Source organism: Cucumis melo, chromosome 9 (assembly GCF_025177605.1).
Source record: "Cucumis melo cultivar AY chromosome 9, USDA_Cmelo_AY_1.0, whole genome shotgun sequence".
Lineage (NCBI taxonomy): Eukaryota > Viridiplantae > Streptophyta > Magnoliopsida > Cucurbitales > Cucurbitaceae > Cucumis > Cucumis melo.
In genome coordinates this window covers 23,269,594-23,285,965 of record NC_066865.1, presented here as the reverse complement: position 1 = coordinate 23,285,965, position 16,372 = coordinate 23,269,594, and the positions used below count along the sequence as shown (strand labels likewise).

Genomic DNA, 16,372 nt, shown 5'->3' with positions numbered 1-16,372 from the left:
TATTATTACCTAGAAAAATTTATTTAAATGCATACAACTACCAAAGTAATATAATGTGATGTTACATATAATAATGTGTTATTATATGGTCTACTTTTAATATCTAGGTCTAACAATAATTGTAAATAAATACACCATTCACCACAATTGAGGGACAAAAATTATCAAACAATGGGTAATTTTACAATGGGCTAACTTCAATATATGTATATATATTTTAAATAAAATCTAATCATTTCTACGAATATTTTATAGTAATTTTTGCATGATCAAAATTACTTTCTTTCATTGTCGAAATCAATTTTCTTTATTTTAAAGAAACTTAAAATTATGGAATTAATTTTTCGACATATTTAGTTGAAATGTGCTTTTTGTGGGATGGTTAATTAGAAATAGTCTCGAAAGACATAATACATATCAATTATTGCTAAACTTTCATCATCAATATCAATTTCATCGATAAGCCAAACAAATAAGACAAGAAGATGATTAAGGGATTTTGTGGACATATTTTTCTAAAAAAGATTAACCATTACATTCTCAAAAGTTGGTTGGAAGTACTTTTCATTTATTTTTTTATACATTTTCTATTTTTTTTCCTTATTAATTTCCCATTAATAAAGGACTAGGAAAATAAAACTTAAAATCATATAAATCCTTAAACAACTATTCAAATCCCAAATCCCTAAACAAAACAACCATTCTCATACCTTTTTCTTTCCTTTTGTTCCTTGCATCCTTTCACATAGCCAAGAGAGAGGGGAGTTTGCACATTTGGACCCAACTCCTCATTGGGCTCAACCTCACCTCTGCAGCCTTGATTTCAAAGGTCGAGGAGCCCTAGTTGACCCAACTTCCCTTTCGACCACGACTTCTAAAGCCAAGGAGCTCAACTCTCATATATGTATATATATAACCATATATTCGAACCCATAAATCAGGTACGAGATCCAATAAGATCATCACATAATCAAATCCCAAAAGAAAATCGAAGAGAACCCATGTCAACTTCTTCTATAACAGATCATTATAGCTTCAAACGGATTGACTTAACTATGTGTAGTTGAGATGAACTAGATGCACATGTTTGCAATATATATATATATATAATTGAACCAAAAGAAAAGAAAAAATAATGGTAAGATTATGACAAAGTAAGTAAGTATAATTTTATGAGGACCCAACTACCCATAAAAGGAACTTTTCAATGTTCACTTTCTCCAACAACTTCCTGCAGAAACAAAAGAGAGAAATTTACAGAAACAAAAGGGTTTCCATTCTTCTGTCTTTCTTTCTTTCTTTCTTCTTCTTCTTCTTCTTCTTCTTCTTTACCAAATTCAGTTTGAAAAAGACAGACATTGTGGCTAAGCTCAAGGAATACGTTATGGCCGCCGATGACTCTGAACCTGACCAACCACCCCCTCAAAACGACGTCGCTTCCATTTCTCTTCCTCACACTGACAGTATACTTTTACTTTCCCCTTTCCTCTCTTTCCTTTTTTCTCTGTTTTTCCCGGAAAGTTTTTCTTTTTTCTTGGGAAAATCTTTACTTTCCCGGAAATGTAGTTTGCACGTTAATCTACTTGCACTTCTTATTTAATTTTACGTTTTAGAACTGATAATGTATGAATTTCAATTTCACATTGTTTATACAACACATAGACAAAAACATTCATCGTTTTACATATTCTTTCTCCACTATTTTTCATTCAGAAATAATTAACTGATTTTATTTATTTATTTTCTTTATTTCTTAATGTAATTTTATTTCCAGACAATTGACCACATTAAAAATATAATATTTATATTTAAAAATATTATCATATGTTGTTTTTTCTAAAAGAAAGAAGCAAAATGATAAAGTTTATAATTAAGTTTTAATTGTTCATACATAATTTCCACAAATGTACAAACCAATAATGGCTTTTTTACTTAAAAAGCATTATTCACAATTCAATGTTCACACACACACACAAACAAAAGTTCCCAATTTTTTTTAAAAAAAAAAAAATTAGAAAAAGAATTGTTAAAAACATTTCCCAAAACAATCTTTCATCTGAAATTTGAATTATTGAACCAAATAATAAAACTATTCAATTCTATCTAAATGTAAGAATTAATTGTTAAAAAAGAAAAAGAAAAGCAGTTTTTGATTGTACTGTTAATACACTGTCATGAGTAATCAGAATCAGCTTTTCTATGTTTACAGCTTTATTGCCTTTTCTCTCTCTCTCAAATTATTAAGGTTTAAATAAGTATTTTAACACATTAATATCGCTGTAAATTTGAAGGTTCAACTTTATTGCTCAATTTCTATAATTATTGTAAGTTCGAGGAGACACGTATATAATTGCATCGATAGTTTTTGTGATTTTATTTAGATTTATTAAAATTGCAGGATTTGAATTTAGATAATTAAAATTATAGGGATTGTTTTTTTTTTTTTTTTTTTTTTTGTGTTTATGAAATGTGTGATTAATGAAATGAAACATCAAATTTTCAATTTTCCTAAAGAATGGATTTGGAAAGAAAATAATTTGAATTCATTTGTTTTCCCCTTATTTGTTGGGGACTTCTTTGGAAACAAACATGCAACTGTCATGAAAGTAATAATAATGGCAATAACATTCTTACAAAATAAATAAAGAGACAAACTTTATTTTGCCATTTTGTTCTTACAAACTCACTTTGTTTTCTTTGCTTCATGTGATCTTTTCTTCTTATTATTGGCTCATTTCTTCTCTGACAAAGACAAAAATATCAAATGACAGAGATTTCAGATTCTGCTGAGAAAGTTGATGCTGCGAAGGACAGAGGTAATAAGAAAAAAAACACCGCTGTCTTTTCATTTTCTTGTCAATCTAACCTATAGAGGTGTTTAGAAAACCAAACAAATAAATTATTATGAAATGAAGTTGAAGATACTGTTTCATGAGATTAGTCTTTTTTCAGATATAGCATTGGCTCGGGTCGAATGGGAGAAGAAGATGGCGTTGATAAAAGCATGGGAGGAGAGTGAAAAGATCAAAGCAGAGAACAAGTAAAAGATAGAATTTTTCTCTACTGTTGTTGTCTTTACTTATTTATTTATTTTTTTGTTAAATTGTAAAGAAATTACCATTGAACTTTTCCATTTGTTTAAAAAATACTCTGATACTTTTAGAAATTACGATATTATCTTTGGACTTTCATAAGCGTTCCATCGTTGGAATATATTCCGAACGAAAATGACGTTACGATAGGTGATGAAGAATGAGAATATGAATAACCACATCGCTTTAGGTTCATTGTCACATAGTTCTAAGTTCTAGTTTTGAAAAATATGAAGACTTATGAAAATTGAGGGGTATAATATTAGAGCTTTGAAGCAAAAGAAAAAGTCTAAGAGCATTTGTAATAATTTAGCCTTTTTCTTTTTTGAGTTCTTTTAACATGTTTGAAATCTTTGGACAGGGCATACAAAAGGCTTTCTGCAGTTGAGTCTTGGGAGAATACCAGAAAGGCTTCCATAGAAGCGCAACTGATGAAGATAGAGGTAAATTGGCTTTTGATCAAGTATAGTTTTACAATTCTCACTAGTTATAGACTTCGATTTCTCGATTCACGTTTCAAAGTGTTTTGGTTTTTGTGAAATGACAGGAAAAAATGGAGAAGAAGAAAGCAGAGTATGCTGAGCAAATGAAGAACAAAATCGTTGGAATTCACAAGGAAGGTGAAGAGAAGAAAGCAACCATCGAAGCAGAACGAAAAGAACAGTGCCTCAAGGTCGAGGAAACCGCAGAAAAATATCGTACTTCAGGGTTCATACCAAAGACTCTACTCAAATGCTTCAGTGGTTGAAATGCTGCGGGGTTATAAAAACAGATTCCTACCTCAGATTTGCACTCTGATTTTAGTCTTTGTTTGACATTATATTGAATTAGGAGATGAACACTTTAGTGTTCTTTTTTATGTATAAAGATTGTATCAGTTTGCTGTATTTTACCCAATGATCACTTATGTCATATGCACTGATTCAGTTCAAAACGGTAGTGTTAATCATTCTGGAGAATGGTCCGAAGAATCCAGTTGCGTTAATCTTTAGGAGTTGAGTTTTGCTTGAAAGAGTAACCTCTTTTCTTGTGTCGGACAGCATGTCGAAACAATACATCATTATGCCATTCAATAAAGGAGATGGATTATACAGTCAAGAATCAAGTCGGCATTCTGTGCAAGCAAATAATGGTTCATGGTCGAAATACAGTTCGATACCGGAACGAATACCAGTCACTGTACTAGAAAAAGAACAAACTTTTTACATACAAACATGGCTGGCTGCATATATTACACAAACTGAATGACTTTTGCTAAAAAATTCTACTTCCAACAGGTATCACTTACAGCACAAGACAACTACGGTCTGTTTCGATATTTAAGCAGTAGACCAAGTGCAACCGGTATTCACTAACCTTTAGATCGATTTCTTGCAGCTTTTCGCCTAGCGCAGCATCCGACTAAGTAGATAATCAGCTGCAAATACAAGAGATAAGAAATACATGGTGGAAGATGAAAGGAAAGTGAAGTCTTAGATGAAAAGTGTCTTACCAAGACAACAAATAGAATGACGTTGAAGATCGCAACCAATCGCCATTCAGTTTTCATGTACTGCGCGACTCCGGCCCTGAATGATCAAACAATCAAATAATGATGAAAATTTTCACAGGGACGCATTGGTGAATGGAGAATGGAAGACTAAGGTTACTAGTTATGTACTTGCACGAATCACAATCGTAACACTTGACCGCCTTGGAATTCTTGTATACTTTGCAATCATGGTTTGAATTGACAGGATGAAAGCTCAGATCATAGTATGATGCATTAACAGCAGGATAACCACATCTGTTATTTGAATCACGATGTCAAAAAGAACAAGAATTCATATTCACCACTTCTCAAATATCGTCGAAACAAAGTCGAGTTCACATGTCAATGTCATAAATTGCAAAAAGATTGTGGAGAATAAAAGATTATGGCATTATGGAAAAGACAAGGATTTGGTTTCTTCTTTTGTTTGTTGCAGTTTAAACATAGCAAAAAGAAAAACTATGAACTTGGAAGTTACACCTACTCAGATGGGGGTCTACAACAACCCGCTTCCATCGGCGTCAGCTTTGCCAATTTGTACTGCTTAAGAGTCTGAAATTGTAAAAAAAATGGCTTCATGAGAAAGTAATGATATAAATAATCAAATAGTCTGTTGTTCTAATCGATCGTGCTTAAAACAAGGACCTTGTATCTTTTTGAAAGATTATTGCAATCCTCGGATTTGACGAGACAGCTTTTCAGACGCATCCAATTTTCGGTATTGTTAAGCTGTAACAGGAAAAGCAAAAATTAGGATAATTGATAATCTCTCTCTCTCTCTCTTTTAGTAAAAGGTAAAATTGTACTCACCTGTTTTAGAAACCACGTACTATAGTCTTGTAGTTGATACTCCTTATACCTCATCAAATAGGAAGAGAAGGGGAAAATATATCAGTCCATAGAAATGCCAGCTTATTGATGCACAAGCACCGAGATTTGAGAATCATGGATTTTGGTTATTCTTATTAGCACAGATAGAAGATGAACCGTTTTCGATCTTTCAAATTAAGTATCATCAAAACAAAATTACTTTACAAGCACCTTTCGTTGAATGAATTAAATACATCCTCACCTCAAGCCAGCAACATCATGTCCTGATCCATTATTTGTAACAATAAACCTAAAAGAAATTCGAAAAATTATGTTAGGTTCAAGAAAAGTAGAACAATACAAATTACATACCAACTATGAAGCCAGCCAAGCAAGATTGAAATGCATTCTCAAGGAGGAAGTGTACGAGTCATGTATTGTTGCTAGCTAAAAGATGCCAACAACTATGGATGTTCCCTTTGATACTTCCTTTTATATCATGAAGGTGATCACCAAAGATAATAAAAAGAAAAAATAGTGTGGGCAAAAAGTATGTAACCTGTAACGAAAGAACTTTTCTGAACCGCCTACTTTACCATAAAGCTACAAAATCAAATCACAAAGTCTAGACTACAACAGCATTCATTGAATCATCGAGCTTGAAAGATCCATCAACAACTAATGAGCAGTGAACTTAGAGGAGGGAAAAAAAAATTATTGTGGCCATCATGTTGGTTCCTTCTTTCACTCATCTCAATCTTATATAGAAGCATATCTTCTTGCTTATATGCATTTCTGTTGGTGTTTGATGGATTTCTTAACAGTGCATTATCATATAGTTTTGATAATTGAAATGCCTTCAGAAACATATACTTACGCCAGCACTGTAAACACGAGGATCCCCACCAACGTAATGCACAACATGATCAGATACTATGTGCAGAAGGTCAAGGTCAAGCGAAATTGGGAAGATTAATATCAACTGTTCAGATAAATTTTCATTTAAAAGGATACAATCCACAGCAATATCGAATTGTTCTTAAGGGCACCCAAAAAACCAACTATGGACCTGGATCAAAAACATTGATAACAACAATATTGGGTGAGTGGATCAGATTATCCTCTGAACTAAATCAGGTTATATTCCTAAAATGATAGGGAACTTACACCACAAAGATGAATCCACCAAGTCCCATGACAGGAAGAGTGAGAGATTTTCGACAACCGTCGTGGTGGGTGCCCATCCATATCCCAAATATTATGACAAGAATAGCCAGAAACTGAAACATATGGACACAGTGATTCAAGAGCCCATTAATCTAGTTAAAGGCTTAGTTAAACTGATGCTTACAGCCCTGCTCCAACAACTCATTCCCATATTTATTTTAAGTCATCTTTAGGCTTATATATTTATAGAATCAACAACTTTTATCGAGGAAAAAAAGAAAAGAAAGAATACAAGTGTTTACAAAAGAGAGAGAATTTCCAGCCAAGTAAGATGTTACCTACAAAATATTAACAACTTTGATACTAAAGCCCAAGGACAAACATGGAATCTCATCAAGAACCAAACCTCACGAGTCCCTATCCACATCTTTGAACACTCTATATGGCTCTTGTTTCTTTTATTTATGATAAGAGTAGGAGGTGAAGATTGTTCTTGGTTGTAGTAAATTTCCTAGATGCATCTTTTTTGTAAATTTTTCCCTTTCTTGATTCATGAAAATAAAAAACATCATTATAATATATTTGACCCTTGGGATTACGAAGATGTCTCATCTTCTTTCCCTTTAAAGATAGATAGTTATTAGGTATGCACAAATAAACTCAAGAGAATGACAACTCCTTTTTCATTGATTTATCACATGTACTAAGACAACTATCTTTTATTTCCTAGGGACTAAACTACAAAGTATCAATCTTGAAACCATAAGGGATAGTGTAATACACTCTCTAATAAGAACTAGATTGATTGATTTCCAAAACTTCTAAAACAAGAATGAAGAAGAATTAGCTAACATGAGACTCCATTTGTTAACTATTTAGTATTTAGTTTTTGAAATTTGTTGTCTTTTCTCACCATTTCTTTTTTATAGTTTTTATCTTTACTACGAAAACATTTAATTCCACAGACAAATCCACAAACAAAAACTACTTTTTAAACTACTTTCATTTTGAAATTATCCCTAAAGAGTAGACAACAACCGAAATTCATAGATAGAAGTGTGTTTCTAAGCTTAATTTTCAAGAACTAAAAACCAAATGCCATTTGATCCAGTGTCAAAGACAACCCAACAAGAACCTCAAAAAGAAAAACAATGGAACTCATCGAACATATGAAAAATTTTCCAACAACCAGTGGAGGCAAACACCATCAAGCATACAAGAAACCTCAACAAACACACTGGCAAAACATAAACAGAACCATTTACACGACAATAGGACAAAATCCGAAGACATTGGAGCAAAAAAAAGAGAAAAAAAAAAAAAACCAGAACAGAACAGAACAAATATCCACAAAAGCAACGTAACATAAAAATCATCTTACAAAGAAAAAAAACAATAGGAATCAAACATACCATGGTGAGAAAATTGATCCACCTTATGATAAAGATGCTAGTTCCCATTCCCATTTTGCTCCTCTTCTCTTTTACCTCTTTATCCCCAATGCCACAGCCAGAAACAGAGGGAAATATATCAATGGGGGTGGGGGGCAACAAGGGCAAAAAGAAAATAAGGATATGAGAGTTTGAGGAGAGAAATATAAGAGGGAAGAATGGAGTTTCTTCAGGGGTTAGCCATGGAAGTGGCACTTGCACTGCAAGCAAAGAGAACGGCTAGGCTAAGGAGGTGGGGTGAAGTGGGGATAATGCAAGAAGGGCAAGGGCATTTGCGTCAAAGGGAAAAAAAGTATCACATGGCTCCATGAATGAACCCTGATGTTTTCCAGCAGACAGACAGAATACTATCCGACAAGACACTCAAAAAACTGAAAACCGTAATTAAGGAGTTGAATTTCTTATAAGTTTGATTACTAATGTAGTTAATCTTAGTCTTTATTGTTGATTGACCAATGTTTTCGCCTATAAAACAGCATTCAAGGTGGACCCTTGTCTCTTTTGTGCATCTTTTTTCTTTAATTACTTTAATTAAATCTCTTTATTTCCCATCTGGGTGTCTTTTTTTCTTTCCCAAAATTTGACCTTTTTAGTTTTTTTCTTTCTTCTTTATCTTTCTTAGTCAGCACATTGCTATACTCAAAAAAGTTTCAATCTTTATCACTCCTCCGCATAAAATGTTCCTTTCTTTCTTCTTCCATCTTTTATGCTTTCATTTTGGGTTGAAACTATTTCGTTAATAAAAACTTTTTCTCTCCAGTTTCATACAAGTAATAACATTCGTTCTAACTCTAACAACCAACAATAAATTTTATCAAAATTAAGTGCAATCTTTCTATTCAAATTGCAATTAGTTTATTTACATTTAAGTGTGAAAAATTTGATAAAATAATACTAAACGGTAAGATATAAAGGCAAATTTGTAAAGTTGATAAACTAAATTATTACGTATTTAAAAATATATATACTAAATTGTTACTTTTTTTTAATCAAACTATTATATTAAGGTTGAATCGAAAGTATATATGATTAGGTATTCTAGTTCGCAAACTTATTTGAAATTGTAACAAAATTTCTTTTAGTAAAACATTTGCAATAATGGTGGATCCAACATCTACGTTTAAGACTTAGAATACATGCCGATATCGATTCCTATTGAATGAGCTTCATTTTGCTCTAAACTTTCAATTCATACTCAATTAATTAACCTTAGTATAATGGAATCCTATTCGATCTTTTTTTAAGTAAAGTTTTTTTCAGAGAGAACATGAAGAATTTTCTCAATTTATGCATAGCTTTTCTAGCTTTATATAAATAAATAAATATTTTTTTCTATAAAAAATAGAAATATTGTTGTAAGAAATTTAAAAAGCATACTATTATATGGAAAAGAGGTATTTATATCAAAATTGAAATTAGATCAATGAAATTTAAAAAAACATACTATTTTAATTTATAAAATCCTGTATTTTCTTGATCTAGGTTTAAAATGTTGTTAAGTATAAATAATTCATTTTCTAAAAAAATATATTAAGTAAAGAGGAATTGTCAAAAAATAACAAATTTGACAAAATATAACAAAATTTCATATTCTATCAAATAAATTGATAAACATTAATATGCTTCTATCAGTCATGTTGATAGACAGTAATAGAATCTAAAATTCTACTATGTTTAAAAGTATCGTAAATCTATAAATTTAAAATCTAATTAAGTAAATAAATTTAAGAGAGGACATTTTAGTTTTTTCTGCATATTTTTTGGTTAATTGACTAGAAGTATAAAACAACATCATGGCAGTCATCTACTTCCATTCCAATCCATCAAGATGTTTGTAAATAAAACCAAATAAACATCAAAAGCAACATCATTCTTCCTACTTCAATCGATTGATCGAGTTATTAATTTTCAATTGTTTTCCAAACCTATTCCTGTTCTGATTTCATGTTGGTTCCTAAACACGTCCTAAGTATAAGTTTATAACTTTTACTTAGAGAAAGAAATAATCATCAATGAAATGTTTCAAATGTTATGAACATTTACACCAATACAGATCATGAAGCCCTCAAATGTGGAACCATTATCACTAAAGATACTTCCATCCTTTTCACACTCGACCAAAAGAGTTAAAAGTTCAACCATAAAGCACTTGCATCCGATCTTTTCAAAGAGATATCTTACTAAAAGCGAAGATGATATCTTGAATAGTTAGTTCCATTGCATTATTACAACTACAAGTTTAGAATGAAAAAGATGTTGAATTTCTATTGAATGAAAAAAAATATCATGATGTGGTTTGATTTTAATAAACAGTAGCCAAGTTACATCAACTTCCTACAAGAAAATTGGGCAAAAAAGGAGAAAAAGCAAAGGACAGGCTTTTCTTCTCACTATTAAACAAATTGAAGGAGAACTATTTTTTCTATTCTTCTATTCATTAATCAGTTCTAATATTGCTTGCTGTCGTATGTACGTTTCACAATCAAATTTTCTTTCAAAGTATAAGCTTCAGAAACTCAAGATACTGGCTACTCTACTCTGTTGGTGCAAGTTAAAATGACTGATTTCATTGTTTCTTTATCCAAAGATGTCTCAACCATCAGCTGCAAAATATAATATCCAGATTTCAAATACCATTCTTGATTGCATACAAAAATAAAATCACAAGATTACAAAGTTCATAGGTGAGGTGGTTAGATCAGGCGACCTCTAAAAATGTAGAAGTATACTTCTTTTTGACTTAAAGTAGAGTTGTTGAATCAGTAAGTGTTGGATCCGTTTACTATCGGAAGATTAGAGAAAAAGAATGTTTTCATTTAACATAGGGAGTGTTTGGGTCATGAGTCAAGCTTTTGTAATCTATGGTTAAGGAGTCAACTTATGTATAGTTTACCAAGCTACATTTTGTTGATATTGTAAGCTCCACAAATCTATGCTGTATGAAAAAACTTATAAAACCTACAGACCAGTGTATATATCCAGTGTTCTATAAGCAATTCCTTTGTACAATTGACTTTCCATCCCAAGCTTCATCAGAATTTTAGAGACCTTTTGACAATGTAAAAAGAGTAAGGTTTCTGAATATTTACCTCTTGTACTTTGTTTCCAGATCGAGCAAGTAATTTGTACTGATTTTCATACATAGAAGCCATATATACCTGCATCAAGTGGAGAGTTTGATGGAAAATGATTTGAGTCACTTAGATATGCACAATACCATACAAACATAAGAACCAGATAATACTCATTCACCACATATACTATATATGGCACGAAAGCTTGGAATAAGATGGGAAGAATTTCCCTTTTCATTTAAGTTTCAAATAATGTTATGCTCGTCATCAACAAATAAAGGAAAAAGGTTGCCATTTTACCTGAAAAGTCGGAGCCAAACCAGGGCTAAGGAAAAAACGCCCTTTGGATACAGCCTCAATACCTTCAGTATTTTGCAGTTCCTTAATGAGAGATTCTACATCAGCCCACTGCAAAATAGAAATTTTAATGAAAAACCATTGAAAGATTTCTAAAAGAATTCAAATGGGAGATGATTGCCATGTTCAGTTAAATCAGCTACGTTTCATCCAATCCCCTGCATGCATATTATCAATCAAGGAAACAAATGCTATGAAGCAAAATTATTTCTTGAGTGTTCACAAGTTTCATGAAGATTCTTTGGCTTTCCAGATTTTATTAGAGAAGATGGAACCCACGTGCTCCCTTGATGGTTGGTTGGGAAGATAAATAACTCAAGTATTGGGTGGGTTAATGTTCATTCTAGCACAGGCAGGTCTCACACGTGTGTAAGAATGTTCGAAAAATTTGAGCTAAATATGGTTAGAGGGAGACATTTCCTAAAATTCTTCCCACATATAGGCAGTAAAAGAACTAGGCATAAAAGGGGATTGTTAGTTCTGATGATAAAAGTCAACATGCGATCATATATCAATTACGTCCATCAAATTTATAATTTTGACTAACAATTCATAAACACCTCGGTATCTACTTCGGCTGAATCTAATCTTCCATCCATGGTATCATGATCACCAACCACAGACTCCAATGCTTCAGCTAGCGGGTCTGGCTGCATAAAGAAAAAAACGGTTTCTACACACAAAATTTGCTAAAACTTTATGGAGATGTTTAATTTATAAAAATATCTTACTGTAATCTGCTTCAACGATAAGAATATGCGTTCCAGGGAAAAATCCAACTGATGAACTTTTGCCTCTACAACCTATAAAAGAAAGACAGAGAAACAGAATTAGACTTTAACCAAAAAAGAAAAAAAGGAAAAAAAAAATGAAAATTTGAAATATGAGCTTCACATGGGAGAGTTCCCCGATCAATCTCTCAACACGGTACGATCACGATCTTAGCACAATATTGTCACATGGAACAAACTACTCATTTCCTTGCCATATAACCTTGTTAAATGATCTTTTAATGAAATTAATCCTGATAGTAGTCAAATTTTCTGTAAGCCTTTTGGTGATAAATAGAAATTAGCATATTTAGCAAAGAATGATGGCAAATACCTGACCAATTTTAAAATATGATGCAGGGTTCAAATTAACATCCCAAGAAATCTCTGTCTGATGAATCAAAGCAGGGACTCCTTCGATCTACATTGATGTGGTTGAGGAAAAAATCTCAAAATTTTAGAAGACATACATAATCACTAATACAAGTACATATGTCTAAAAGAACAACTTGAAATAAAGAACGTTCATTCCCAATCAGAAAATGAACCACCTATTCCTTTATAAACTATAATTTCAAAAGTATGCACCATATCATGCTATCATACTATTTTAGTGAAGAAACAAAAAGCTCTTCTATTTACCTCGACAAAGATACCAAAATAAGCAATCTTCTTAATGCAGCATTTGACAACGTCACCTACTTGCAGTGTCGTCTGGAAAAGCAGTTAAATGATTCTTTAAATGAGAGCACCACAAAGATTAAATCTTTCATAGAAACAAAAAGTTTCGTCACTGCAGAATGTAAAAGGGCTTTGTGCCTCAAAACAACAGCAACAAAGAAGATAGACTCAGAGAATAAGGAAAAAGGAAGCCTATACCCAGGCTTAAATTCATTTGGTAGTGCCAAGTTTTACTTTGGTTTATGCCTTAAATGATCTTTGTTGAAGGTGGCAAGAAATTTCAACTGCATAATTAAGGAATGTTGTAATGTATCAAAATAGCAGTGCTCATTTTTAAGCCTTTATAGTAAAAAATACTTCCAAGCAAATCCCAACAATCTCAGCAAAACTATCTTGAATGAGATGCTAGTAGCTAACCATTAAACTTCTTTTTTTCTCGACCAATTCCTCCCTCTCTTTTGGCCTCATGGAAAATACAAGCTTCCTCGATTTTCTGTTGGCTAACACCACAATTACTTTGATTTTCTGCAAGTTATAAAGTCTATCAGTACCCTAACATGAATAGTTTGGTTTTCTGAAATGAGTGAGGCTTCTATACCTGGCCAACAAATGATGACAAGAATTTGATTTTCTCTCGATCGTAAATTTGAAGAAGATCCTCCAATTTCATATCAGGTGTAAGTTCTCCCCCATCTTTTACATCAATTTCTGAATCTGACCTAGTACTGGCAAAGGCCTGGCTTCCACCACCACTACTTCCAATAGTTCCTAAGTTTTGCTTGTATGTTGATGGATCCAAACCTTTCTGTCTTAGCCATGACTCAAAAGCTAAGAACTTCCACTTGGCAGCAAGATTACGATATGGAATAAATCCTACTAGGGAGCCAAATGATACCTTCACAAATCAAAGCAAGAAAGAAGTAACGCCAAAAAAATGTTAACTTCAAATACAAGTAGGAGAAAGCACATGTACTGACCATAATATACTTACAACAAAACCTCGAGTACTTGAGCTTATTACTTCCACGTCAGCTCTATCTCCTGACTTAGCCAGATCTTCTGCTTTTGTCCAGTCAGCAAGTTCGTGCTCCTGCAAATGTATCAAGCACCTGGGACTTACAGTCTAGTGGTTGCCATAAATAAGTTAAGTAAACAGTAGTATGCACAGCCTGACCTCCAAAGCAGGGATAGCAGAGAAGCTCCCTGTCTCAAGAGCACCATTGAGGTCAGTTTCAGGGGTGGATGCCTCTTCTCTATTGAGTTTTGGAGTTTCTTCAGAAGAATGATCTACTCTGTTCACAGTGCCATTCAACCAAGTTTATTTGGTTACAAAAAAGAAAGAGAATATTACAGATCATAAGACTGAAATAGCTACCTTCTTGGTTTACCCAATAATGTAGCTTTTTTGGACACTTCTATTGTTGAATCCAAAATATCATTGAATGATTCGCTCAAAGCTGCTGGGTTCTCAACATAATCTATATCACTTGGCTCATGTAGCTGCAATCCTTCAGATGACCAAATACAAAATTGCATTTTCATAGTTTTAACACAAAAAAGAAAAAGAAAAAGGAAAAATATGTTTAACTTGAAATAAAGGGTTAGAGGAAAAAAAAAAACATTTTTTAATATGGAGTATTACCTATAGAAGAATAATCAATATCTTTTCCGTTTTCATTTGTTGATGAGCCTACTTCAGTTTCTTCAGACACGCCAGACATCACATTTAAAGGCCTTTCTAAGATGTACAGGTCATCAATGCCGTTTTTCTCTTTAACATCAACAGTATCATTTTCACTTTCAAGACTTGTTTTGTCACCTCCTATTTCTGGCTTTTTAGAAAGAGTAAAATCATCAATTCGGTCACTTGATGACCCCTTACTAGCCCGATTTTCAATATTCTCAACATTATCAACATACCCATCACCAGAGAGCTTTTCCTCATCAATAACTTCATTTGAAGTCATTGGTTCTGGCTTCCTCAACAGTGTCATATCACTATATTTCTCCTTTGTCAATACATTGCTCATTTTCAACGATAAATTTGGCTTCATCCTTAACCGCGACGGCTTATCTTCAACATCATCCTCATTATAAATAGTCGGTTTTCTCAAAATAACATTGGGAACCCTACCCTTAGGACTAACTGGTACCTTTCCAACAGCTTGACTTGGTTTCTTTATATCCGGTCCAGGTGGCTTATTGGCAGCCTTTAACTTCATTTCCTTCTTTAGCTGAGGTCTGATCAAATTCAAACCATCAAGAGAAAGTTCCTCTACCTCACTAGACTTACCCTTCTTCTGGTAAAACGATTTCTCAACTTCAAGATAAGAAGCATCCGGATTCATTTTTTTGCTCATTATCTGAATTATCAACACACACCAAAAATTTTAGACAAGAGTAGTAAGAATTCACCATCACAAATTATAAATACACAAAACCATAATTTCAAGCCATGCCCATAAATATGTTCTAACAAGCTGCTACAACATTAAACCCAAAATCTCTTTAATCTTTAATTCATATTTTTAACACTCCCCTCGCTTGTCAACTTATAAACTAGCACAAAATCCAACAAACCAGAATTATGTAATCACCGATTGGCCAAAAGGCTTAATAACCTTGACAAGTGAAAATCAATATAAATTGAGGAGAAAATGGAGTTTGAACACGTGACTTCCTCGATCACAAGCTGTTAAATCACGCATTGACAAAAGCCGCTAAAGATCCTGAGTGAAAGTAAATTTAACATTATATAATCTAACAATCAACATTAACAGAATGAAAAATAGCCTAACATGAGTTCAAACACAAAATCTTTTGTGACAAACTCAAAAGCTTAAGCAAGTGGATTAAGCCCACTACTTATGATTCATTTTAGATTCTAGAAACCACGCTATAGAAATAAAAGAGACAAATGAAGAGACCTTAGCCAATGTTAATTTGGGGTCTTCCCCAATCAAGCGGCCAAATTTGAGCTCCATTTGGTCCCAACGGTCGAGTTCAGCCTCTTCTTTGGAAGCAAGAACCGAAAACTTACTGAGTCTTCCATTGAAACACAAATTTCGAACAGCTCTTCTTCTGGGTCGCAATAAATCAATGGGAGCGAAGAAGGAAGAGGCCGTTAAAGCTCGACCGTCCATTTCTAGGAAAGGAAGCTGTAGTGACAATCACAGTTGTTTGACAGTGACCGGTGTCATAAAACTGAATATAATTGAAGGGGGGTAGAGGTTGAATTTCGGAGATTGAGTGTATGAGATTGAGCTATGGAGCATTTCTGAAACTGTGGGAGTACGAAGAAGATGATAGAAGGTGCTGAAGTTTGGGACCGTGGCGTTTATCCGCCAGAAATAAAATAAACAAAAATAAAATTTAAATACAACTTCTTAATTGATTTTTTTCTTTTCCGTTTTTGTTTTCTTGTCCAAGGATGGGCTGG

The 16,372-nt window shown here is 33.0% G+C and overlaps 3 protein-coding genes across 5 annotated transcripts; 1 reads left to right on the top strand and 2 right to left on the bottom strand.

The window, feature by feature from the left end:
• Positions 1 to 1,145: 1,145 nt before the first annotated feature.
• LOC103482726 (remorin) lies at positions 1,146 to 4,081 on the top strand. Its single transcript, XM_008439014.3, has 5 exons — positions 1,146 to 1,463; positions 2,772 to 2,816; positions 2,953 to 3,040; positions 3,454 to 3,535; positions 3,640 to 4,081. The coding sequence occupies exons 1-5, from the start codon at positions 1,208 to 1,210 to the stop codon at positions 3,838 to 3,840; spliced, it is 672 nt and encodes a 223-aa protein (XP_008437236.1). The 5' UTR covers positions 1,146 to 1,207; the 3' UTR covers positions 3,841 to 4,081.
• Positions 4,082 to 4,181: 100 nt separating this feature from the next.
• Positions 4,182 to 8,435, bottom strand: LOC103482725 (tetraspanin-10). Its single transcript, XM_008439013.3, has 11 exons — positions 8,013 to 8,435; positions 6,601 to 6,713; positions 6,448 to 6,502; positions 6,311 to 6,366; positions 5,696 to 5,743; positions 5,434 to 5,482; positions 5,269 to 5,352; positions 5,108 to 5,175; positions 4,753 to 4,878; positions 4,585 to 4,660; positions 4,182 to 4,509 (listed from the first exon to the last, which is right to left on the bottom strand). Exons 1-11 carry the CDS (start codon positions 8,064 to 8,066, stop codon positions 4,444 to 4,446), a joined length of 795 nt encoding a protein of 264 aa, XP_008437235.1. The 5' UTR covers positions 8,067 to 8,435; the 3' UTR covers positions 4,182 to 4,443.
• A 1,854-nt stretch (positions 8,436 to 10,289) lies between these two features.
• LOC103482723 (uncharacterized) lies at positions 10,290 to 16,291 on the bottom strand. Of its 3 annotated transcripts, XM_008439009.3 has the most exons (14): positions 15,861 to 16,291; positions 14,576 to 15,296; positions 14,309 to 14,441; positions 14,108 to 14,225; positions 13,925 to 14,023; positions 13,532 to 13,828; positions 13,351 to 13,458; positions 12,895 to 12,966; positions 12,587 to 12,673; positions 12,214 to 12,285; positions 12,043 to 12,132; positions 11,426 to 11,533; positions 11,141 to 11,209; positions 10,290 to 10,654 (listed from the first exon to the last, which is right to left on the bottom strand). In XM_008439009.3, the coding sequence occupies exons 1-14, from the start codon at positions 16,074 to 16,076 to the stop codon at positions 10,580 to 10,582; spliced, it is 2,265 nt and encodes a 754-aa protein (XP_008437231.1). In that variant the 5' UTR covers positions 16,077 to 16,291; the 3' UTR covers positions 10,290 to 10,579. The 3 variants fall into 3 exon arrangements, 1 of the variants encoding a protein (XP_008437231.1); XR_007823560.1 differs by lacking the exon at positions 10,290 to 10,654 and having other exon boundaries at positions 11,168 to 11,209; positions 12,030 to 12,132; XR_007823561.1 differs by lacking the exons at positions 10,290 to 10,654; positions 11,141 to 11,209; positions 11,426 to 11,533; positions 12,043 to 12,132 and adding an exon at positions 12,377 to 12,506.
• Between the last annotated feature and the right edge of the window lie 81 nt (positions 16,292 to 16,372).

Excerpts from the sequence above, each read along its gene's own strand:
- LOC103482723 (XM_008439009.3), bottom strand. The coding sequence starts at position 16,076 with ATGGACGGTCGAGCTTTAACGGCCTCTTCCTTCTTCGCTCCCATTGAT. Across the intron at positions 14,226-14,308 it reads TTATTGGGTAAACCAAGAAG|AGTAGATCATTCTTCTGAAG; the intron begins GTAGCTATTTCA and ends CACTGTGAACAG. Across the intron at positions 14,024-14,107 it reads CTGCTATCCCTGCTTTGGAG|GAGCACGAACTTGCTGACTG; the intron begins GTCAGGCTGTGC and ends ATACATTTGCAG.
- LOC103482726 (XM_008439014.3), top strand. The coding sequence starts at position 1,208 with ATGTTCACTTTCTCCAACAACTTCCTGCAGAAACAAAAGAGAGAAATT. Across the intron at positions 1,464-2,771 it reads TTCTCTTCCTCACACTGACA|AGATTTCAGATTCTGCTGAG; the intron begins GTATACTTTTAC and ends ATCAAATGACAG. Across the intron at positions 3,536-3,639 it reads CGCAACTGATGAAGATAGAG|GAAAAAATGGAGAAGAAGAA; the intron begins GTAAATTGGCTT and ends GTGAAATGACAG.
- LOC103482725 (XM_008439013.3), bottom strand. The coding sequence starts at position 8,066 with ATGGGAATGGGAACTAGCATCTTTATCATAAGGTGGATCAATTTTCTC. Across the intron at positions 4,879-5,107 it reads TGTTGTAGACCCCCATCTGA|ATGTGGTTATCCTGCTGTTA; the intron begins GTAGGTGTAACT and ends TTCAAATAACAG. Across the intron at positions 4,661-4,752 it reads TACGATTGTGATTCGTGCAA|GGCCGGAGTCGCGCAGTACA; the intron begins GTACATAACTAG and ends TTGATCATTCAG.